The sequence below is a fragment of the Ranitomeya imitator genome, chromosome 8 (genome assembly GCF_032444005.1).
Source record: "Ranitomeya imitator isolate aRanImi1 chromosome 8, aRanImi1.pri, whole genome shotgun sequence".
Taxonomy (NCBI): domain Eukaryota; kingdom Metazoa; phylum Chordata; class Amphibia; order Anura; family Dendrobatidae; genus Ranitomeya; species Ranitomeya imitator.
In genome coordinates, this window is record NC_091289.1 from 44677073 (window position 1) to 44700438 (window position 23366).

A 23366-nucleotide genomic window follows, 5' to 3' on the forward strand; every position below is an offset into this window, starting at 1 on the left:
TACCTCACATACTATTAAAGCCATCCCAGTTGGTCAATTTCTCAGGATGAGGCGGATCTGCTCTACTGATCAAAAATTTGAGGTACAGGCTGAGAATCTCAAAGATAGGTTCAAGGCTCGCGGGTACAGTAACCATTGTATTAAACGGGCGTACCTTAGAGCCAAGAACACTGAGAGACATGAACTGCTTTTTGGGAAAAAGAAGAAAACAGCATCCGACAATTGTGTTAGATTTATCTCTACCTACAATTGCCAGTGGAAACGAATGCAGGAAATAATAAACTCTCACTGGTCAATACTATTTACTGACCCTATCCTGGCGTCTCAAATTCCCATGAAACCACAATTTACAGCTAAACGTGGGAAGAGCATTAAAGATCTGTTGGTTAAAAGCCACTATGTGGCAAAAGCTACCAATCCTTTGAACCCCGGAAATCGGGGTCCAACATGGGGATGTTTTCCCTGTGGGGACTGCTTGGCTTGCAAGGAAAAAAATCTGATTAGGGGTACCCATTTTTTACCATCAGATGGGAAAGTAAAATTCCAGATTCGTCATCACATCGGCTGTGCGAGTACGTACGTTATTTACATGGCCACATGTCCTTGCTCCAAGACATACGTGGGACTCACGTCACGTCAGCTCCGTATCCGCGTAAGGGAGCATGTGAGGGATATTATGAGTGCAAAGAGTGCTGAAGACATTAATGCACTGAAAACCCTCCCAAGGCATTTCCATATGTTTCATGGATGTGATCCTAAAGGTCTGCGTATTTTAGGGATCGATCAGGTACACTGTGGTAGTAGGGGAGGGAATGCTAAACGTCTGCTGGCACAAATGGAATGTCGGTGGATAGTCACCTTGAATTCAATGGCCCCGGCGGGACTCAACGAACAATTGAGTTTCGCATCATTTTTATAGGTTCTCTTGCCCGCCCGTATCTCTGGCCTGTGTAGCGGTGTATAGTCCTGGTGGATCTAATATTACATTTTAATCGTTTTTATATTGATTTTTTGTTTTCTCTTTATTTATGGTTTTTATTTGTGTACCCCTAGATTTGAGCCTTATAGCCCGCGGTCTCTCCTTTCTTTGTGGCAGCATTTAGACTGGGAGAATAATTCGGAGATCAATCCTGAAGACGTCATTCTTTATTATGGACGTATCGCGCATTTATTCTTTCAATGTTATGTGTCAGTTTATTTTGTGTTATTATTTTATGATTTTTTTCTGTTCACTGTATATATTCTCTACATTTTTAGAAAATGTTATTTATATAACATGATATATTTGCACATCACATTGTTTATTGCTGGTATGCTTTTTAATAATTTCAGACTGTCTTGATAATAGTCTTGATCATACCATTTATTCACTTATCACTTATTTGATATCACATATCCCAGGGTTTTTCTTTGTTGTTCTCCATTTTCCTACTGCATGTGCACTGACTCATGGTATTGCGGTGATAAAACTACTCCCGGTTTCCCTTTACAACATTTACCAGGGGTCCTGGGTCCATCGGCGCTTTCTCGTACCTGCCTTTATTATATGCGGTGTGCCTTGTCTTGTGCGTGCGCCCTGCACCCGCGGGAGGAGCTCTGTGTTGTCGGCTTCACTACCTCAAGTGCGCATGTCCTCTGACGTCACCTAGGGATTTCCCTTGACATGCGCACTTGATGAATGCCGGTAACGCGGAAACACTGCTCTCCGTGTGAGTGGTTGTGCGCACGCGCATGAGAGACGGGGTTTCACACGAACGCCCTCCGACTTCGGCAAAAGGATAATCCTTTTTGGGCGTTTCCAAAGAAGGAGATTACGCTGCTTCCTGTGGCAGGAGTTTTGCGCTTGCGCACATAAGACATGCGAGATAGGAACGCCACTATTTAAGGGGGGCCTGTGTGGCATAGGCTCATTGTATTTCCCTCTTGTGAACAAGCAACACGCGAAACGCGCGTCAGGGGGGTCAACTGGGCACCTCGGCACTTCACTTTTTCTCCACCATGGGTAAGATTACCTTATATTGCATTGAGTAATATTGCTCTTTTTTTTTTTTTTTTTTTTTTTTTTCTCTGTATATGCCGGTCACTTTGATAAGCATTCAGGCACACAGATATATATGTACATCCAGTGATCCATATACACATTGTTGATAGGTACTAACTGGAGGGTATATGACCTTTAGAGAGCAGTTTGCAGTATAGGTCTTGGAGTCAATACACATATATGCATTGATTGTGCTGAGGTTTTTATTATGTCCTTACTAGGTTGTTCGTCTTTTTCATTTATTTTTATGTATATTGGTTTATGTCGTTGAATTTGTCAATAAAGTTTATACTATTTTTTCATATTTCTATGTGTATGGAACTCCATTTTTTGTGTTTAATTAGTCCTGTAAGTGGCATCCCTAGGATATGTTGACTTTGTAAAATCACAGAAAACACCGTTAATGATATTACATAGTAACAAGATGTCAGTAACATAATTCACGATGCACCTTCTTGTTTGGTTACAGGACGGAGTAGCTGCAAACGCTGAAATACAGCCCCTTAATTCCTCATCTGAGCCATCCATATCCAGACAGCGAAGACACAAGGCCAGAGAAGATGCATCCTCACACTCCGAGCAGGTTAAATTTCCCAGCATAATATGGATATTGGGTTCAGTTAAAAACGATTTTTCAGGAATAGGGTTTTCTCCTACGCCTCATTGGGGGACACAGGACCATGGGTGTTATGCTGCTTGCCGCGAGGAGGACACTAAGTAAACACATAAAGAGTTAACTCCTCCTCTGCAGTATACACCCCTTGACTGGCCAGTAATGACTCAGTTCTTGCTTAGTGTCTGTAGGAGGCACATGGGTCTGTTTTCAGACCCAGCCGTTATTATTTTATTTTTATTTTCTGTAAATTTTTATTTTTTAATAAACGGAGTGAAGGGGGCGGCGGATTCCTTTCTAGGGTCCGCTCCCCCCAGAACCATCAACAGGCGAGCACGGCGAGTATACCTCCCCGTACCTCTCCTGCGACGAATGGGGCACGCCTAATCTACGCCAGGGCGACAGTTCCTATACGGTCCCGATCTCCCCCCTGTAAGAAGAGCACATAGAGTATAGCTCTTGTGTGCATCTCCCAGGCTTCTCCGCAATCAAGCTCTCACCTTGGCGTCAGGTAGTCCCCACGGTAGCCATAAGTCCCCTGCGGCAGGCACATCCGTAAGCCCCCTGCGGCAGGCACAGCCGTAAGTCCCCTGCGGCAGGCACAGATCAGGACGCTCTCCATCCCCCGGCATAGGGAGGATCGATTGAGCTGGAGGCTGCAGCTCTCCTCGGTGAGTATTACCCTTCCTCACGCTGCCTGCGTGGGAAGGTGCGGTCCGGGTCCCTGGGGAGAGGTGTCGCTGGCTAGACGCCAGCGGCGATCATTCGGCGCTACACCACGGCCGTTGGTGCGTTCCGCCGGCAGGCTTCATAAATTTAGTCCCCGGCTTGTTCAGCTGGACTAGGCCGCATTTGAAATTCCCGCCCACCGCCAGAGCCCCGCCCACTCCTCAGGAACTTCTCGCTCTGAACGAGAAGAGCCCTGCTAATCTCGGACACCATCTTGGGACTCCACTTCTGCGGGGAAATCAGCTGAAAACGCTAATCTTCCTCTCTTCCTCCCTGGGGACACCAGCATAGGACCGTGGGTAAGCTGCTCCACTCTATAGGGAAAAGCTTAACCCCTTCTCTGCACCCATAGCCCTGCTACCGCAGTTTATTGGGGGTATAGACATACACTATGTCTCAATCTAAGGAGGCAAAAAGCGGCAACAAAAAGCACACTGTGTTTTTTTACTTCATGTGCCACTTGCAATTCTGCGTTGCCACGTGCCCACAATACCCCTTTGTGCCAGAACTGTGACCCGGCCTGTGCGCAGCCGCCTTCTGCCTCCACCTCCAATGTCTCCACCGACCCTGTCGAGCCTAACCCTCCTGAGTGGGCCGCTTCCTTGTCACGTTCTATGGACTCTTTGGCCAAGGCATTGGACTCTTTCCGGGATCCTCCCTAAGCCAGAGCTCCCCTCCGTCGACCGCGACGGAATCTGGTACTGGGCCGTCCGACCACAGGGGGCATACTGTACTACGGGAATCTCGGTGTTCCAGGAAAAGAACCCATGCCTCGTCCCCTGTACACGCTCGAGCTTCAGCATCTGCTCGCTCAACTTCTCGCTTCCCTTCCCCCAAGGGTCGCAGCGTACATGACTTGGAATATGAGTCGGAGGAATCTTTAACCCAAGACTCCTCGATCGGTCAGGAGACACTTGACTACGTTATTGAGGCAGTCAACAAAACGCTGATGGTGGACGAGGAATCTGTATCCACTCAGGATAAAAAAGGCCTAAACGCATCCAAAAGATATTTTCTAATCACCCTGAGTTTCAGGACATTGTCCAAAAACACAGGGAACACCCGGATAAGCGTTTTACGGTTCAAAAGGCCACGGAAGCTAAATATCCTTTCTCCAAGGACCTAATGAAGGAGTTGCTTCTCTCTCCATCTGTGGATCCTGCTGTATCGCATCTCGGATCCAAAAAAATCCTATCCCTGTCCGACGGTTCATCGGTCAAAAACCCTTCTGACCGTCAAATTGACTACCTGGCTCGCTCAGTCTTTGAGGCCTCCGGAGCAGCACTCCTTCCATCTTTTGCTGCTACCTGGGTGGCTAAGGCAGTGACTGTCTGGGCAGAGGTGTTAACCACTACCATCCACGGCAGTAATCTTCCCCCAGAGGTGGCCAGACTCGCTAACCAGATAGCTCAGGCCGGAGACTTCGTAGTTAACACTTCCATAGATGCGGCTAATTGCGCAGCGCAAGCGGCTGCAAACGCAATCTCCATCAGGTGGGCCTTGTGGCTCTGCGATTGGCGATTCTGCCTCTAAAAAGTCGCTGACTTCTTTACCTTACTATGCTGGCTGCTTATTTGGGGAAAAACTAGACCAAATCTTTTCTGACGCTTCCGGAGGGAAGAGTAAATTTCTTCCTCAGCAAAAACCTACCCGGCCCTTTCGGAATCAACAACAGTTTCGATTCCGGTCCTTTCGTAACAACTCCAGTTGGTCATCCACTTCCCCTGGTTCGGGACGGCTGGGAGACAGAAATCCCCAGGTCTCATACAGACCTAACCGTTCTTGAAAACCCAGACGCAGTACGCAGCATCAATAGCAAAAAGTTGGTCACACAGGGTTAATAGCTGCGTAACCGGAGTGCGTTACACTGCGCTCCGGTAACGCTGGCATTAACCCTGTGTGAGGGCTGACTGGAGGGAAGTATGGAGCGGGCACTGACTGCGGGGAGGAAAGAGCGGCCATATTGCCGCCGGACTGTGGCCGTCGCTGATTCGTCGTGGCAATGGTCGTGGGCGTTTTGCCACGACTAATCAGCGACTTGGATTCCATGACAGACAGAGGCCGCGACCAATGAATATCCGGGACAGACAGAAAGACGGAAGTGACCCTTAGACAATTATATATATAGATAAGCGCCAAGAAATAGACGCTAAGCTCAGCCGATGCCAGCGGCGGAGACACAGTGCTGGACCTAGGGAAGGTAAGTAAAGCAGAGTTAGTTTTTTACCTAACTAAGCATGTGGGCAGAAGATTGCTGAAAGAGGGCAACCCCTTTTATTCACACCTTGGGCCCAGTGGATCAGTCTCTGCTCTGACATAGCCAAAATGAAGAAAACTCCACAAAAAAGTCAGCCGTATTAACCAACATCCAGACACAAGCAGGATGCAGTAGACCCCAATGATAAAGGCATGGGCAACGTAAGTGCAAAATGCTGATGAAGCCACCACTCACACAACTGCCATTCATGGAGGGGGCAGCTGCCCAGTATTATTAATGCACTCGGATAAGGCGTCGGTCATACAGGTAAGTGTTGTGCACAATGTCTGGTTTATAACCTGTTAGTAACACCCATGCTATTAGATCTAGCGGTCTATGGCATTCTAAATAAGTGCACCCCACAAGGACCAATTCCCCAAGCTAATATTAGAGGGCTTTTACCTATATGAGCATGCGGGCAGAAGATTGCTGAAAAACAACAACCCATTAATGACCGCCAATACGCCTTTTAACGGTGGCAGTTAAGGGTACTTATTCCTCAGCGCCGCTTTTTAACAGCGCTGAGAAATGAGTATATAGCGCCCCGTCCAGCGTCGCAAAATCTCCGGTAGCTGAATCCCTGGAGAACATGTTCAGAGACAGTTTTCACGGTCCCCTCTCACATGATCGCCGTTATTCACCGAATAACGGCAATCACAAAAAAAAGGTCAGATTTACATTTTGTTTCTCTCCTCTGATATGATCTAGCATATCAGAGAAGAGAGAAATGGGGTCCCCCAAGCATACCCGGTGCCTCAGCCATCCCTGGGCCCTCCTGCTCCATCCCCCGGCCCTCCTTGTCATCTTCCTGGAAGAAAATGGCGGGCGCATGTGCAGTGCGCGCGCCAAGATCTGCGGGCCGATACCTGGCAGCAATAGGAATTTCTGCTTTGCCACATTGGGGGACACAGAACCATGGGTGTTATGCTGCTGTCACTAGGAGGCTGACACTAAGTTGAGACAAAAAAGGTTCGCTCCTCCCCTGCAGTATACACCCTCATGCTGGCTTCCAGAGACCCAGTTCAAGCTTATTGTCCGTAGGAGGCACACAGGGTCTGCTATTCAGACCAGAATTTTTTGGACTACTTAACCTTTTTTACCTGGATGAAGGGGCGACGGAACCTTTCAAGGCTCCGATCTCCCCGAACCAACAACAGGCGAGCACAGAGACTGTCCCTCTCCGTATCCTCTCCTGCGACGTGGGATGCCACTGCCTGACCTGATTTTAGGGGCAACGGGTCCGTTCAAGGGCACCGATCTCCCCCCTTCCCTTCTCAGACGAGCACTGGAGTGTCACCTCCACGTATCGTCTTTTGCAGCCGGGCCTATTGCCGGACATTCTGCCCTGCCCACCAGGATTTACCCTCGGATGTTCAGAGGCACTCTCCATTGTGGCGTCTGTGCAGCCCCCACTGTACTGTATCACCACTGAAAAAGAGCGAATGATGGAAGGAGGCAGACGGTTCCTCTCCACCCCCCTTTTAAGGGGATGGTGGATGGAGGCTTTCCCAACCCTGCACCGTCCTATCTACCCCGGGCACCTTCATATTGGGGTAAGTGCACAAACGGGTCGTTTTTTTCGGCGGTCACCAGGCAGATTTGGAGGGCTCCATAGCAGTAGGGTCCCCACAGGGCTCCGCAGCACCCTTCCCAGCGGTCCGCGCCGGCCGAAGCCAGAAATTTAGTCCCCGGCTTCGGCCTAGTCTAGGCTGCATCGCAGTAGGCACCGCCTGCATCATTCCAGCGGCTCCGCCCACAGATCTGGCGCTTCTCGCTCTATGCGAGAGTATCTCCCTAATCTCGGCAGCCATCTTCCCTGCACAGCACCGCTCTTCTCTGACCGCCCCCTCTTTCTTCCTGCACATGTCTGCAGCCCCCGGATGCCAGTCTCCTCCACTATTCAGCGCGCCACCTCAGCTGATTGCGAGACACAGGACCATGGTAAGGAGACTGCATTAGGTGCTTCTCTGCAGCTTTACCCCTCATGCTTCCATAGCAGTATTTTTTGCCTTACTTATATAGGGGTACGTTATGTCGCAGTCAAAAGCTAAAAAGGCCACAAAGGTACATACCACCTTTTTCACTACATGTACCACCTACCAGGCTCCTCTCCCTCGGCCTCAAAGCTCCCCTCTCTGCTCAGCCTGCGATGCACAATGTGCCCAGGAGCCCTCCACCGCCACCGACCCCAGTGTGTCTAGCCTCCCTGAGTGGGCCTCTAGTGGGTTTCTAGATTTCCCTCACAATGACTCAGGGAGTCTTCCGGTCGACACCACCAAAGTACGCGGACGCCTGCTTCTCCTTCAACATGTCTGGCTTTCCGTCATCCACGACGAATGGGTCAGAGACCTGGTGTCTTCCGGTTACAAAATAGAGTTCTCCGCCTCCCCTCCAGCACGTTTTTTTCCCTCTCATCTCCCAAGTTCGGGAGCTCAGTCTCGCGCACTTCACCGCACCATCGAATCTCTCCGCCAAAACGGGGTCATTGTTCCGGTTCCAGAACACAAGAGATTCAGAGGTTTTTACTCAAACCTCTTCGTCGTTCCAAAAAAGCATGGGACGGTGCGCCCCATTTTGGATCTGAAGCTCCTAAACAAATATGTAAAGGTCCGGCACTTCAGGATAGAATCCCTCCGGTCAGTCATCTCCTCAATGGAGAGAGGGGAGTTTCTAGCATCAATAGACATCAAAGATGCTTATTTCCATATACCAGTGTTTCCGCCACATCAAAGGTTCCTGCATTTCGCCATCCAAGAGGACCATTTTCAATTTACAGACTTGCCCTTCGGCCTTGCCACAGCGCCCAGGGTATTCACAAAGGTCATGGCGGCTGTCATGGCCCTCCTTCACTCCCGAGAAGTGGTCGTCTTGCCATACTTGGACGATCTCCTGATCAAAGGTCCGTCCTATCAAGCCTGCAAAGCAAGCGTCCGCAATACCTTGGATTCCCTTTCACGCCTGGGCTCGCTAATCAACTTGGACAAGTCCTCCCCGGTTCTAGCCCAACGGATCTCTTTCCTAGGCATGACTCTGGACACGTCCAAGGGGCTGGTTCTGCTTCCTCGGTCCAAGACCCAAGCGCTTCAGTAGGGAACCTGGACACTCTGTCGTCCCTTTCCTCAGTCCATTCGGTTTGCCATGAGGATCCTGGGGAAAATGGTGGCCGCAATGGAAGCGGTTCCCTTCGCCCAACTACATCTCCTCCCTTTACAACAGGCTCTGCTGGACAATTGGGACAGGAGTCCCTTATCCCTCGATCGACAATGTCCTCTGTCCCCGCGGATCAGGCAAGCGCTCAAATGGTGGACTTTGGAATCATCTCTCAGCCAGGGGAAGTCCTTTCTCCCAATTCACTGGCTGGTGGTAACTACCGACGCCAGTCTCCTCGGTTGGGGAGCAGTATTTCGCCACCACACTGCCCAGGGGCGTTGGACGATTCAGGAGTCCAGACTTCCCATAAACATCTTGAAGATTTGAGCGATCAGATTTGCCCTGAGACGTTTCCACTTCCTACTCGCGGGTCACCCCAATCGAATTCAATCAGACAACGTCACAGCGGTGGCGTACATAGACCATCAAGGGGGTACCCGCATCAGGGCGGCGATGCGGGAGGTCTCCCACATTCTCCGTTGGGCTGAGACCAACCACTCCACCATTTCTGCAGTGCACATTCCATGCGTCGAGAACTGGGCGGCGGACTTTCTCAGCCGTCAGGGTCTCGCCTCGGGGGAGCGGGAACTCCATCCAGAGGTCTTCCAGCAAATTTGCCTTCGCTGGGGGACTCCGGACGTGGATCTGATGGTGTCCAGACTGAACACAAAAGTTCCCAACTTCATAGCACGTTCTCGGGATCCCCAGGCCTTCGGGGTGGACGCACTGATATCCCCATGGCATCGGTTCCAACTCCCATATGTGTTTCCTTCGCTTCCTTTGCTACCGAAAGTAATCCGGAAAATCAAGATGGAGGGGGTCCCTCTGATCCTTGTCGCCCCAGATTGGCCACGTCGCGCGTGGTATGCGGAGCTCGTTCAGCTCGTATCCGACGTTCCCTGGCGGTTACCAGACCGCCCAGATCTGCTTTGCCAAGAGCCGATCTGCCACCAGAGCTCCGGGGCCCTACGTTTAACGGCTTGGCTGTTGAAACCGGGATCCTGACTCAAGCTGGTTTCTCCCAGCAAGTCATCGTCACCATGATAAGCGCTCACAAGACATCTTCCGCTCGCATTTATCACCGCACCTGGAAAGCCTTCTTCTCTTGGTGCAAGCTCCGTGGACATCCTCCTCTCGTTTTCTCAATTCCCTCCATTCTGGAATTTCTCCAGTCCGACTTGGATTCCGGTCTTGCGCTCAGTTTCCTCAAAGGTCAGATCTCGGCATTATGTTGTTCCAACGTAAGATTGCTGCCAACTTGCAAGTCAGGACTTTTGTACAGGGGTATCCCACGTAGTTCCCCCTATAGAATGTCGTTAGAGACCTGGGATCTCAATTTGGTCCTTAGTGTTCTTTAGGAGTCTCCGTTTGAACCTCTACAGGATGTCTCGCTGACTGTTCTCTCCTGGAAGGTTGCCTTCCTTGTGGCAGTAACGTCTATCAGATGAGTCTCAGAGTTGGCCGAACTGTCCTGCCGGGCGCCCTTCCTTTCCTTCCACCAGGACAAAGTAGTCCTGCGTCCATCTCCGGCCTTTCTCCCCAAGGTGGTTTCATCCTTCCACCTTAATGAAGATATCGTTCTTCCCTCCTTCTGCCCACAACCAAGACATAGGGTTGAAAAGGCCCTCGACACCTTGGATGTGGTACGAGCCCTCAGGAGGTACATTTCTAGGACTGCTCCCTTCCGCAAATCGGACTCCCTCTTTGTTCTCCAGGAGGGTCACAGAAAGGGTTCAGCCGCTTCTAAAGCCACTATAGCCAGATGGATCCGATCAGCTATTCAAGAATCTTATCGGGTCAGCGGCAGACCTATCCCGGCGGGGATTAGGGCACACTCTACTCGGTCGATGGGTGCTTCCTGGGCCATTCAGCACCAGGCTACGTGGTCTAGCCTGCATACTTTAACGAAACACTACAATGTCCACACTCAATCTTCGGCGGATGCGGCCCTTGGCAGACGTATTCTGCGGGCGGCCGTTGCGCATTTATAGTCAGTTGGTACACAGAGTTTATTTGGTCGTATTGTTCCTCACCCAGGGACTGCTTTGGGACGTCCCATAGTTCTGTGTCCCCCAATGTGGCGAAGGAGAAATAGGGATTTTTGTGTACTCATCGTAAAATCCTTTTCTCCGAGCCACTCATTGGGGGACTCTGCACCCTCCCTGTTAGCCTTATAGCTTGTTCCTTTTTTGGTTCTTTACTTTCTCTGACATGTTGTACTCTAATGTTATGTAATATATTGTTATTAATCTCCTACTGTTTTTACACTGAACTGGGTCTCTGGAAGCCAGCATGAGGGTGTATACTGCAGGGGAGGAGCTAACCTTTTTTGTCTCAACTTAGTGTCAGCCTCCTAGTGACAGCAGCATAACACCCATGGTTCTGTGTCCCCCAATGAGTGGCTCGGGAAAAAGGATTTTACGGGGTGAGTACACAAAAATCCCTATTTTTTTCCTATTTGTTCCTTTTGATCACTGTGATAGACTCTATCACAGTGATCAAAATAACAAAATAGTAAGTCAAATCCCCTTTTGTCACCCCCTTAGTTAGATAAAAATAATAAAATAATTTTTTTAAAATTTTTTCCATATTTTGCAGTTAGGGTTAGAGCTGTGGTTGCGGTTGGGGTTAGGGTTGAGGTTAGGGTTGAGGTTAATGTGTTGGGGTTAGGGTTGTATTAGGGTTAAGGGTGTCTTAGAGTTAAGGTTGTCTTAGGATTAAGGTTGTCTTAGGGTTAAGGTTAGGGTTGTGTTAAGGTTGTTGTTAGGGTTGTGTTGGGGTTAGGGTTGTGTTGGGGTTAGTGTTGTGTTGGGATTAGGATTGTGTTGGGGTTAAGGTTGTGTTAGAGTTTGTGTTAGGGGTGTATTGGGGGTTAGGGGTGTGTTGGGTTGAGGCTAGGGCTGTGTTAGAATTGGAGTTAGAATTGGGGAGTTTTCAAAAGTAAAAAAAAAAAATATGACGGTTAGTGTTGAGCACAAGTGCTCACTACTCGAGTTTACATCCGAGTTCTCATGTGTACCAAGTAGCGCAGATCCCCACATATTTTTTTGAGTGTCTAACAGCCATGAAACATGCAGGGCAAGGACTTGCGCTTGTCACTCGAGCACCCGCAATATTCGGTGCATACCCGAGCAACCCAATGCAAACTGTAGTAGTGAGCACTTGCACTCAACACTAATGATGACATATTCAATATGACGACTTAATGTTATGAAATTCTGTGACGTACCTGTGGGTTCAAAATGCTCACTACACCCCTGGATAAGATCCTTGAGGGGGGTGTTGTTTCCAAAATGGGGTCACTTGTCGGGGGTTTCCACTGTTTAGGTACATCAGGTGGTTTCCAAACACGACATGGTGCACGCCATCGATTCCAGACTATTTTGCATTCAAAAAGTCAAACGGTGCTCCTTCCATGCGCCCAAACAATGGATTTCCCTCACATGTACGGTATCGGAGTACTCAGGAAAAATTGCAAAACAAAATATTGTGGTCCATTTTCTCCTGTTACCCTTGTGAAAATAAAAAGTTTGTGTCTAAAGTAAATTATTTTGTGAAAAAAAGTTAAATGTTAATTTTTTTCCTTACATATTGCTTTAGTTCTTGTGAAGCACCTGGAGCTTTTATAAACTTGTTGAATGTGGCTGTGAGCACCTTGAGGGGTGCAGTTTTTAGAATGGTGTCACTTTTGGGTACTTTGGGTCACATTGACCCCTCAAGATCACTTCAATTGTGAGATGGTCCCTAAAAAAAAAAATGGTTTTGTAAATTGTGTTGGAAAAATCAGAAATCACTGGTCAACTTTTAAGCCTTATAACGTCCTAACAAAAATATTATGTTTTCAAAATTGTGCTGATGTAAAGCTGACATGTGGGAAATGTTATTTAGTAACTATTTTGTGTAACGTAACGCTCTGATTTAAGGACACAAAAATTAAAGGGAATCTGTCACCCCTAAAATCGAGGGTGAGGTAAGCCCACCGGCATCAGGGGCTTATCTACAGCATTCTGTAATGCTGCAGATAAGCCCCCAATGTATCCTAAAAGATGAGAAAAAGAGGTTATATTATACTCACCCAGGAGCGTTTCCGCTGCTGGTCCTGAGCTCACCGTTGATTTGGGGGGTGACAGATTCCCTTTAAAAGTTTGAAAATTGCAAAATGTTTAACATTTTTGCCAAATGTCCTTTTTTTCATAAATAAACGCAAGTTATGTCAAAGAAATGTTACCACTAACATGAAGTACAATATGTCACGAAAAATCAGCCTCAGAATCATTGGGATCCGTTGAAGTGTTCCAGAGTTATGATCTCATAAATTGACAGTGGTCAGAATTGCAAAAATTGGCCTGGTCATTAAGGTCAAAATTGTCTCGGTCACTGAGGGGTTAATTCATATCTTAGATCTAGTGTCATGACCACTCTGCTGATCACAGATGAGCAGTCGGGGTCTTCTTTGAGGATGGGGTGGGGAGTTTGTGGACTGCACACCCATACTGTATATTAGAGTGATTGTTTTCTACAAAATATAAGATTGTTGTTGATTTAAAGAGAAATTCAAATTGTACAACGTGGGAAAGGGACGATGCAGGTGAACTAATGTTTTTGTGCCTAACGTGTTCGCCCTGATGTTCTAGATTCCTGCAGTTTTCCCAAGACGGTTGCCTTCTCCTCCTGCCATAAAAGAGAGAGCTGCTCTAAAATCCCTCGGCAGTCCTGAAAGGAAGACCCCTGCTGCCAAACCGGGCGGTGGTTCCCAGCCTAGCGCTTCGCTATCTCAGGTGCGTAATGATTTCTTTCACTTTTAGAAATAATGGATTTTCATCAGGACTTCACTGCGAGGTCATGAACATAGTTATGTTTGTTATAACTTTGATCTGCGTTTCTGTTTATAAAGGATCATCGGCCTTTGTCAGCAAGAGAAAGAAGGCGACTAAAACAATCCCAAGAAGAAATATCAATATCTGGTGAGATATGTATCTATGGCTATAATACAGTGCATTGTGGACTAGCGCATATGCATGCCATCAGGGCTGGGATGTAGGCCAAATTATTATTATTACTACCATCATTACTTAAAGAAACAGACAAGAAGGAGCAATGCCGTAAACATGGAATAGTCCCTGCCTGCACCATAGGTAGAGAATATCCACTTATCCTCCCTCCTTCCTTCTGTGGGATCAATGGAAACAGCAGCTAAAGCACCTTTACATTTGTTCACAAGACAACCCCTTTAAACTGCTATATTTAAAGGTCTTTACCACCTACACCAGATGCGGCTTAGTTTGGTACTGACACAACAATGTTTTATAATTCTATTTTATTTTTTTCATCTCTGGAATTTGGAAAGTCTTAACTTTCTTCTGCTGGTGTAGTGATATAAATAATTGTTTTGGCAAGATAAGTTGTATTTTAATTAACACCATTTTGCTTGCAACATTTTTGGAGGGGTGGGTTATGTTTTTCCATTTTTGAATAATAAGTGCACATTTTTATCCTGACCGAGCTGCTATTAGTTCTGAATAATCACAATGTCCTGGTCTCCACAATCCAAAGGCAGTTTCCAAAATGGGGTCACTGTTTAGGCATGTCACAGGCTCTCCAAACACAACATGGCGTCCGCTCCCAATTCCATCCAATTTTGCATTGAAAAACTCAAACGGTGCTCCTTCCTTTCCGAGCCCTGCCATGCACCCAATCAGTGGTTTTCCCCCCACATATGGGGTATCAGCGTACTCAGGACAAATTGCACTGCAATTTTAGAAGTCCAATTTCTCCTGTTTACCATGTGAAAAATTTGGGGGCTAAAAGATCATTTTATGGAACAAATGTATTTTTTTTTTTTTTTACAGCTCTGCATTATAAACTTCTGTGAAGTATGGGGGTTCAAGATGCTCACCACACATCTAGATAAGTTCCTTGGGGGTTTAGTTTTCAAAATGGTGTCACTTGTGGGGGGGTTCCACTGTTTAACCCCTTCCCGACCCATGACGCCACGTAGGCGTCATGAAAGTCGGTGCAAATCCGACCCATGACGCCTATGTGGCGTCATGGAAAGATCGCGTCCCTGCAGATCAGGTGAAAGGGTTAACTCCCATTTCACCCGATCTGCAGGGACAGGGGGAGTGGTAGTTTAGCCCAGGGGGGGTGGCTTCACCCCCCCGTGGCTACGATCGCTCTGATTGGCTGTTGAAAGTGAAACTGCCAATCAGAGCGATTTGTAATATTTCACCTATTATAACTGGTGAAATATTACAATCCAGCCATGGCCGATGCTGCAATATCATCGGCCATGGCTGGAAACACTATTGTGCCCCCACCCCACCGATCGCCCCCCCAGCCCTCCGATCTGTCCGGTACACTGCTCCGGCTCCCCTCCGTCCTGTGCTCCGCTCCCCCCGTGCTCTTGTCCGCTCCCCCCATGCTCCAATCACCCTCCCCGTGCTCCAATCACCCCCCCTGCACTCCGATCCACCCCCCCCCCCCGTGCTCCGTTCCACCCCCCTGTGCTCCGTTCCACCCCCCCGTGCTCCGTTCCACCACCCCCGTGCTCCGTTCCACCCCCCCATGCTCCGATCCCCCCCCCCGTGCCCCTCCCACCCCATCATACTTACCGATCCTGCCAGGGTCCGTCCGTCTTCTCCCTGGGCGCTGCCATCTTCCAAAATGGCGGGCACATGCGCAGTGCGCCCGCCGAATCTGCCGGCCGGCAGATTCGTTCCAAAGTGCATTTTGATCACTGAGATAGATTATATCTCGGTGATCAAAATAAAAAAAATAATAAATGACCCCCCCCCCCCTTTGTCACCCCTATAGGTAGGGACAATAAAAAAATAAAGAATTTTTTTTTTTCCACTAATGTTAGAATAGGGTTAGGGGTAGGGTTAGGGTTAGGGCTAGGGTTAGGGCTAGGGTTAGGGTTAGGGTTTCGGTATGTGCACACGTATTCTGGTCCTCTGCGGATTTTTCCGCTGCGGATTTATGGCGGATTTACTGCGTTTTTTCTGCGCATTTCACTGCGGTTTTACAACTGCGATTTTCTATTTGAGCAGTTGTAAAACCGCTGCGGAATCCGCACAAAGAAGTGGCATGCTGCGGAATGTAAACCGCTGTGTTTCCGTGCAGTTTTTCCGCAGCATGTGTACAGCGATTTTTGTTTCCCATAGGTTTACATTGAACTGTGAACTCATGGGAAACTGCTGCGGATCCGCAGCGTTTTCTGCAGCGTGTGCACATACCTTTAGAATTAGGCTATATGCACACGGTGCGGATTTGGCTGCGGATCCGCAGCGGATTGGCCAGTGCGGATTCACAGCAGTGTTCCATCAGGTTTACAGTACCATGTAAACCTATGGAAAACCAAATCCGCTGTGCCCATGGTGCGGAAAATACCGCGCGGAAACACTGCGTTGTATTTTCCGCAGCATGTCAATTCTTTGTGCGGATTCCGCAGCGTTTTACACCTGTTCCTCAATAGGAATCCGTAGGTGAAATCCGCACAAAAAACACTGGAAATCCGTGGAAAATCCGCAGGTAAAACGCAGTGCCTTTTACCCGCGGATTTTTCAAAAATGATGCTGAAAAATCTCACACGAATCCGCAACGTGGGCACATAGCCTTAGGGTTAGGGTTGGAATTAGGGTTGTGGTTAGGGGTGTGATTAGGGTTATGGCTACAGTTGGGATTAGAGTTAGGGGTGTGTTGGGGTTAGTGTTGGAGGTAGAATTGAGGGGTTTCCACTGTTTAGGCACATCAGGGGTCTCCAAACGCAACATGGCGCCACCATTGATTCCAGCCAATCTCGTATTCAAAAAGTCAAATGGTGATCCCTCAATTCCGAGCCCCGACGTGTGCCCAAACAGTGGTTTACCCCCACATATGGGGTACCAGCATACTCAGGATAAACTGCGCAACAATTACTGGGGTCCAATTTCTCCTGTTACCCTTGTGAAAATAAAAAATGCTTGCTAAAACATCATTTTTGAGGAAAGAAAAATGATTTTTTATTTTCACGGCTCTGCGTTGTAAACGTCTGTGAAGCACTTGGGGGATCAAAGTGCTCACCACATATCTAGATAAGTTCCATGGGGGGTCTAGTTTCCAAAATGGGGTCACATGTGGGGGGTTTCTACTGTTTAGGCACACCATGGGCTCTGCAAACGCAACGTGACGCCCGCAGACCATTCCATCAAAGTCTGCATTTCAAAAGTCACTACTTCCCTTCTGAGCCCCGACGTGTGCCCAAACAGTGGTTTACCCCCACACATGGGGTATCAGCGTACTCAGGAGAAACTGGACAACAACTTTTGGGGTCCAATTTCTCCTGTAACCCTTGGGAAAATAAAAAATTCTGGGCTAAATAATTATTTTTGAGGAAAGAAAAACAGGATTTTTGGTTGCTTTCCGTAAAATCTGTTTCTTGAAGCCTCCATTGGGGGACACAGGAACCATGGGGTGTATGCTGCTGCCACTAGCAGGCTGACACTATGCAAATAAAAAAGTTAGCTCCTCCTCTGCAGTATACACCCCACCGACTGGCATTATACTCTTCAGTTAGTGAGAAAGCAGTAGGAGATAAGTAGCAAGGTTGAAAACCATAACCACAAACTTGAGAACTGTAAACGTGAGAACAGTCATAGAACAGATAACAGAAAATTGGGAGGGAGCTGTGTCCCCCAATGGAGGCTTCAAGAAACAGATTTTACGGTAAGCAACCAAAAATCCTGTTTTCTTTATCGCCTCTCATTGGGGGACACAGGAACCATGGGACGTCCCAAAACAGTCCCTAGGGCGGGAAAAACAGACTTCCATCAGGTCAGGGGACTCACCACTGCCACCTGTAAGATCCTTCTGCCTAGGCTGGCGTCCGCCGCCGAAGCGTAGGTATGGACCTTGTAAAATTTGGCGAACGTGTGGATGGAAGACCAAGTTGCCGCTTTGCAAAGCTGTTAGGCGGAAGCCCTGTGGTGCACCGCCCAGGAGGCGCCGACTGCCCGGGTAGAGTGAGCCTTAATCCCAGGAGGGGGCACTCTGTTCTTGACCCGGTAAGCCTCCAAAAATTGCCATTCTGATCCAGCGAGCAATAGTCGCTTTAGAAGTCGGCTGGCCTCTGCGCGTGCCATCAGGAATGACGAAAAAGGAATCCGTCTTCCGGAAAGTGGACGTTCTATCCCGGTAGATCCTCTCTGCCCTGACGAGGTCCAGCCTGTTCAACGATCACTCCAGGGGATGAGCCGGAGCTGGACAAAAGGAAGGTAGAACGATGACCTCGTTGAGGTGGAAAACCACCTTAGGAAGGCAGGAAGGTGGAGGCCTGAGGACCGCCTTGTCCTGGTGAATGTCCAAGTACGGAGGTCAGCAGGACAGGGCCGCCAACTCGGAAAAGCGGCAGATAAAGGTGATGGCCACAAGAAAGGCCACCCTCAAAGATAGAACCGACAGGGGAAACTCCTTGAGAGGCTCAAAAGGGGGAAACCCTCAGAACGTCCAGAACCAGGTTTAAATCCCATGAAACCACGGGGGCCCTGTATGGAGGGACAGCGTGTGCTACTCCTTGAAGGAAGGTCTTAACCTGTGGCCGAAAAGCTACAGTCTTCTGAAAGAGGATGGAAAATGCAGAGACCTGGCCCTTCCGGGAACTAAGAGCCAGGCTCGAATCCAGTCCTGCCTGAAGGAAGGCCAAAATGGAAGGCAGGGAAAAGGACATAGGTGAAACGCAGTTGGACTAGCACCAACGAAGGTAAGCCTTCCAGGTACGATAGTAGATCCTGGAAGATGAAAGCTTCCGAGCCTGAATCACGGTGTGAATCACCCGGTCCGAAAGGCCGGACGCTCTTAGAACTGCGGTCTCAACAGCCACGCCGTTAAACTGAGCGACCGAGAATTCGGGTGGCAGATCGGACCCTGAGACAGCAGATCGTGCCTGTTTGGAAGGCGCCAGGGAGCGTCCGCAAGAAGATTGATGAGCTCCGCAAACCAAGCTCTCCTGGACCAATCCGGGGCGATCAGAATGACCGGCACCTTTTCCACTTTGATCTTTTTCAACAGTTTGGGAAGTAATGGAAGGGGTGGGAACAGGTAGGGCAGCACGAACTGTGACCCAGGAATGGCCAGAGCATTGACGCCCACTGCAAAAGGATCGCGAGACCTGGAGATGAACTGCAGAATCTTCCTGTTCATTCAAGACGCCGAGAGATCCATGTCCGGAGTCCCCCATTGAAGAAAAATCTTGATAGAAGACCTCCGGATGCAAGGACCATTCCCCTGCCGCGAGGCCCTCGCGGCTGAGGAAGTCGGCGGCCCAATTGTCCACGCCGGGGATATGCCCCGTGGATAACACCGGAGCCGTTGTCTCTGCCCAAAGCAGGATCTTGGATACCTCAGCAAGGGCCAAGGAGCACAGAGTTGACGGTTGATGGTTGACATATGCCACAGCGGTGGCGTTGCCAGTCTGGATCCGGATTGGCAGACCCCTGAGAATCCTTTCCCAGTGGCGGAGGGACAGAAAAAGGTGGCCCGAATCTCGAGGACATTGATCGGCAGAGACGACTCCTGCGCTGACCAACGGCCCTGAACCGTGAGGTGGCGAAAAACCGCACCCCAGCCGAGGAGGCTGGCGTCCGTCGTCACCACTTACCAGGAACTGGAAAGAAGGACCTGCCCTGGGAGATGAGAGGTGACATCAGCCACCAGTTGAGAGACCGTTTGACCCTAGAAAAGAGTCAGATCGGACGAACCAGGGAGAAGACAGACCTGTAACACTGAGACAGAATGGCTTGCTGAAAGGGTCGCGAATGAAATTGGGCGAAGGGAATCGCTTACAATGTTGATACCATCCTCCCCAGAACCTTCATGGCCGATCGGAGGGAGGGAGGCCGAGGACCCTGGAGTAAGCGTATGTCCCGACAAAGCGAGGATCTCTTGTCTTTGGGAAGGAAGACTTTGTTCTGACAAGTGTCGAAGAGCATGCCCAGAAAGATGATGCGCTGAGAAGGAATAAGGCAGGACTTCTTCCGGTTGACCAGCCACCCGAAACGGCTAGGGTGTCGAGAACGACGGACAGACTTTCGTGAGCCTGAGAAAAGGACGGAGCCTTGATGAGGATGTCGTCGAGGAATGGAAATAGGACCAGGCCTCTGACTCTCAAGATGGCCAACAGCGCCGCCATGATCTTCGTGAATACCCTTGGAGCGGTTGTGAGACCGAACAACAGGGCAACGGAATGAAAATGTACCGGGAGCACCGCAAAGCGCAGGAATCGGTGACGTCCAGGAAATATCGGGACATGGAGGTAGGCGTCCTGAATATCTATGGAACACAGAAATTCTTGAGCCTGCATGGGAGCAATTACTGAACGAAGGGATTCCATGCCGAAGTGTCTCAGACGAACTCTCCTGTTCAGTAATCTGAGGTCCAGAATGGGGCGAACCTTGCCGTCTTTTTTCGGTACCACAAAAAGGTTCGAGTAGAAACCTGTGAACCGTTCTTTTTCTGGGACGGGAACGATTTCCCCGGCTTTGAGAAGAGAAGCGATGGCTGCGAGGAAACCCGGAACTAGAGCGGGATCTCTGGGAGGTCGGGATTCGAAGAAACGATCCCGGGGTCGTGAAAACGAACTCTATCTTGTATCCCGAGGATACAACTTCCCTGACCCATGCATCCTCTACTGCGGAGGTGCAGACGTCCCTGAAAAAGAGAAGACGGCCACCCAACCTGGGAGGTGGGTTGGGGTCTTGTCAGAGTCATGCTGAGGTGGATCTTCCAGTCCTGGCCTGGAGGATCTACCCGGAGAGTAGCGAGGACGCCAGGACGGAGTGGGCCTAAAGGGCACCGCTTTCTTCTCTTGACGTGCCTGTGGACTCTGGTACTGCTGAGAAAAGGAGGTTGGTGCCGTAAGGCGATGAAAAAGGCCGAAAAGACCGAAACTGCCGTCTAGGAGGAGGGCGACGAGGATTAGCCTGGGGGAGAGGAGACTTGTACCCCCGGTGGCGTCCTTAATGATTTGGTCCAGCTTGGAACCAAAGAGACGTGAGCCCTGAAAGGAGAGACTGGTGCGGGACTTTTTGGAACATAAGTCTGCCCCCCAGGCCTTGAGCCAAACGGTCCGGCGGATGGTAACTGCATTGCTGGATGCCTGAGCCGCACAAGACGCGGCATCCAGAGAGACGGAGACCAGGTATTCACTCGCGTGGGAAATCTGGATGGCAAGCTCTGCCAGTTGCACAGGAGGCGCTCTGTCCAGGATATCTCGACGGAGCTCTTTGGCCCATTTGGAAAGGGATTTCGAAACCTAGGTGGAAGCGAAAACTGGCCATTTGAAGCGGCTGCAGTTGCCTCAAAGGCTGACTTCGCAAAGGATTCTATAACTATCGTTAGAGTCCTTCAGAGATGCTCCGCCGGACAGTGGAAGCACCGTGTTGGTGGAGAGCCTGGAAACGGGGATCCACCGAGGGGGAGACCGTCCAATTGGCAGTAAGTTCTGGAGAAAAACTTAGAAGGTGGTATAGCCCGTCTAAACGAAACCGCCTGATCTGCGGGTTCCATAGAGGGATCCATAATGCCACAGGTTTGGTTTATAGCTCCAATGAGATTCTGGACCATCTCCCTCATGGTGGCGATTTGGTTAGAATCCAGCTCTGAAATGTCCTCCGAGGGCTCATCAGATAACGCCTCGCCTGATTCAGGGGAGAAGGATCGGGAGGACGCCGACCGCAGAGGAGGACCGTGTGGCGAGATGGAGCGAGAAGAGGACTCAGACCGACGTTCCTGTCTGGACCTTTTGCGACTTATCAAGGAGGGCTCGGGCGGAGGCTCCTGCAACCCGCTGGCCACTGTGGGGGCTGCGGAGGTAATCGGTCCAGCACGGATAACAGAAATTTTGAGACACCCGCGTTAGATCGGCCACCGATTGAGACGGAGAGAAAACCCATCCTGGGATGGGGGTATCACTCTCGGGCGGACCGGCCGGAGGATCCTGGGCGGTGGGAACAATCGGGTTGCTGCAGGCCTGACAGAGCGGAGAGGCAGAAGAGGATGAAGTAGGAGGACGAGAGCGGCCCCCTTTAGAGTTAGACATTTTAGAGAGGTCCGTGAAGAAAATGCCAGAGGGTTAGGGGACAGAGGGCAGAGGGGAGTGTCAGTCTGCAATTGCAGAGCTACTCACGGCAGACGGATTGCGGAGTGAAGCTGACCAGCTTGATGCATGGACCCTTAGGCAGGAGGGTGGAATGGCCTCCTGGCGCAATTTGGACCGATCTGTGGCTGTCTTGTATCCTGTGTGGAGGAGAGGGTTCGTGGCTCGGGAGTCCCAAGATGGCGCCGGTGGGCAGGGAAAAGAGGCGGTGCCTCAGTGCAATTGTCGGGTGGGAGAAAAGCCTGCCCGATGAAAGAGGGAATGGGGCGGAGCCCGCCACCGGAAGTAGGCCCGGGCAGAAGCCGGGGTCTAAATTAGGAATAGGAGACTGGCGGAGAAGGGCCGCGGCGTAGGCACAGTGCGCCGCATGGAGGAAGCGATGCGGCAGGTGAGCGACCGTAAATAGCGGCCGCATACCCAAGCGGTGTGGCGACCTGGCAGGCCGCCACGCTGAGGGAGAAGGAACGGCCGCTTACCGTGGCCGGATTGTAGTGGTGGAGAAATGCGGCGGCTGCAGAGCCCCGCGCTGATGAAAAAGAATGGCCGCTGTAGGAGCAGGGAGAACGCCGGGGGCCAAAGCGATGTGGCGGCTGGCAAAGCCGCCGCGCTCAGAGGAAAGGAACGGACGCTTACAGCGCCGGAGCAGGGAAGCCGCAGGGGCCCGAAGCGGTGTGGCACGGCCGCGCTTTTAAGGAGGCCGCTGAGGGCACAGCGCAGTGACAGATAGGAAGCGGCGCGGTAGGCCGAAAAGGCAGCCGCGCCGGAACTAGGAGAGAGGGCGGCCGCAGCCGAATAGGTGCGGCGGCTGGGAAGAAATGTGACCCACATAATGAACCCCTTAACAGGCACCCCCTTTTTTGAGGATCCAGGGCGGCAGAAAAAAATAATAAATAAAAAATACTCACCTTAGACATCCCACGCCGGTACTAACCTGGAAAAAATGAGACGTCCAGGGAGCTGATGGACGTCCTCGTCTCCGCAACCGACAGGCTCTGGTGGGCAAGTGGGTGGGGGACGGAGCCAGGACCGGACTTCTGAGCACGCTTGTGTGCTAGGATCTTGGTCCTGGATAGGGATCTATGAGGATACGGGGTGGCAGTACACACCGTACTCATAGTCCGTTTTGTGGGACTACAGGTGTCACTGTTCACCCTGTATCCCTTCCGAAAAACCTGAAAAGAAACGACGCACATTGAGGTAGATAAGGGTCTAATGAAAGACCCGTGTCCACCTCCTACTGACACTAAGCTAAACTGAAGAGTATAATGCCAGTCGGTGGGGTGTATACTGCAGAGGAGGAGCTAACTTTTTTATTTGTATAGTGTCAGCCTCCTAGTGGCAGCAGCATACACCCCATGGTTCCTGTGTCCCCCAATGAGAGGCGATAAAGAAACGTATTTATTATTTTCACGGCTCTGCATTATAAACTTCTATGAAGCACTTGGGG

The 23366-nt window shown here is 50.1% G+C and overlaps 1 protein-coding gene across 4 annotated transcripts in view; it reads left to right on the forward strand.

Moving 5' to 3' along the window:
- Window positions 1-23366, forward strand: part of NEK4 (NIMA related kinase 4) — a 138423-nt gene that overhangs the window by 85960 nt on the left and 29097 nt on the right. For all 4 annotated transcript variants that reach the window (XM_069736822.1, XM_069736819.1, XM_069736821.1 and 1 more), the window contains exons 9-11: window positions 2511-2624; window positions 13425-13568; window positions 13685-13754. In XM_069736822.1, the coding sequence (XP_069592923.1) occupies window positions 2511-2624; window positions 13425-13568; window positions 13685-13754 (328 nt within the window). The remainder of the gene's footprint in view (window positions 1-2510; window positions 2625-13424; window positions 13569-13684; window positions 13755-23366) is intronic.